Consider the following 1480-nt stretch of genomic DNA (forward strand, 5'->3'; position numbering starts at 1 on the left):
CACTTCCGGTCATTGACTATCCCTGCTGGATGGTCCGCCAGAAGTGGTCAGGCTGTGGTTAGTATATCGAGCATAAATTATATGAATTAGGTTAAGGGTTTTTAGGCGAGTTCATATAAATCTGCATTCAATTAAACTTGTTTATTGACTCAGCTAGTTGGCTACAGTTCTTAATGAGTTCTTTCCTTTTTTCTTTTTTTTTTTTTAAATTAAAATATAGTTTTTAGTATGAATTGAAAATTTACACTCATGAAAGAAAAAACTGCAGAATCCTTATGCTCCAGGGCGAGACCCTTGTGGTTCGAGTAGTGGATCTGCGATATCTGTGGCAGCAAATATGGTTACGGTGTCATTAGGTACTGAGACTGATGGCTCCCTCATATGCCCGGGGGATCATAATTCTGTCGTAGCTATAAAGCCCACCGTTGGACTAACTAGTCGAGCTGGTGTTATTCCTCTTTCTCTCCGGCAGGACACGATTGGGTAAATAAATTTGATGCATTTATTTCCCTAAGCTGGAGAGGATTAGAAAGTATTTTCACATCTGTTGCAGATTTAATTTGTTTTCTCGTCTTGTTAATTATAAAATTCAGGCCCATATGTAGAACAGTTTCTGATGCTGCTTACGTGCTTGATTCGATTGTGGGTTTTGATCCAAGAGACTCTGAAGCAACAAAAGCAGCAACCAAGTTCATTCCTGCTGGAGGCTATAAACAGTTCCTCAATGAAGATGGGCTCAGGGGAAAGACATTGGGCGTGGTAAGAAAACCGTTCGTAGACCTTTCAAATACATCTTTAGCAAGTCAAGTATTCGAGGGTCACCTCCACACATTGAGGTAACATATATAAATTTATCTGTGTTCCGATAGAATATCTGCTCAATGACATTGAATGTGTTGTGGATATTCTAGGCAACTTGGTGCGAGAATAGTTGATTATCTAGATATAGCGAATATTGATGTCATCATGAACCCTGTGCTATGTGGCGAGTCGTTGGCGTTGCTGGCCGAGTTCAAGCTGGGCATAAATGATTATCTAAAAGAACTAACTACTTCTCCAGTGAGGTCACTAGCTGACATTATAGCCTTCAATACGAATAATCCTGATTTGGTGAGTCACTCCAAATGAATGTTATTTGATGTTAAACTGTTTAGTACATGTTTGGTACATGGTATTAGACGTAGCGGGCAATTTGCTTTTCTTCTTGAATACTATCCGGTATTGCCTGATCTACATCACCAAACATGCCATACTCTTTTTGCATCAATGCAAGTTTTAAATGAGCTATGGTGGTCATTGTAGGAAAGGATGGAAGAGTTCGGTCAAGAAATTTTTCTTGCTGCAGACTTAACAAATGGGATCGGAGAGGAAGAGAAGAAGGCAGTCGAGATGATGAAGAAACTTTCTCAAGATGGGTTTGAGAAGTTGATGTTGGAGAACGAGTTGAACGCAATGGTGACATTGGGTTCGGATGTTTCAT

At 39.8% G+C, this 1480-nt stretch overlaps 1 protein-coding gene across 1 annotated transcript; it reads left to right on the forward strand.

Moving 5' to 3' along the window:
• Positions 1-3: 3 nt before the first annotated feature.
• On the forward strand, positions 4-1476 carry LOC111383750 (putative amidase C869.01; the record flags this gene model as incomplete). Its single annotated transcript, XM_023007890.1, has 5 exons — positions 4-57; positions 269-483; positions 594-836; positions 912-1110; positions 1303-1476. Coding segments are annotated over 5 exons (885 nt in total), but the record flags the coding sequence as incomplete, so codon positions are not given.
• Between the last annotated feature and the right edge of the window lie 4 nt (positions 1477-1480).

The sequence above is a fragment of the Olea europaea genome, unplaced genomic scaffold, assembly GCF_002742605.1.
Source record: "Olea europaea var. sylvestris unplaced genomic scaffold, O_europaea_v1 scaffold27507, whole genome shotgun sequence".
NCBI lineage: Eukaryota > Viridiplantae > Streptophyta > Magnoliopsida > Lamiales > Oleaceae > Olea > Olea europaea.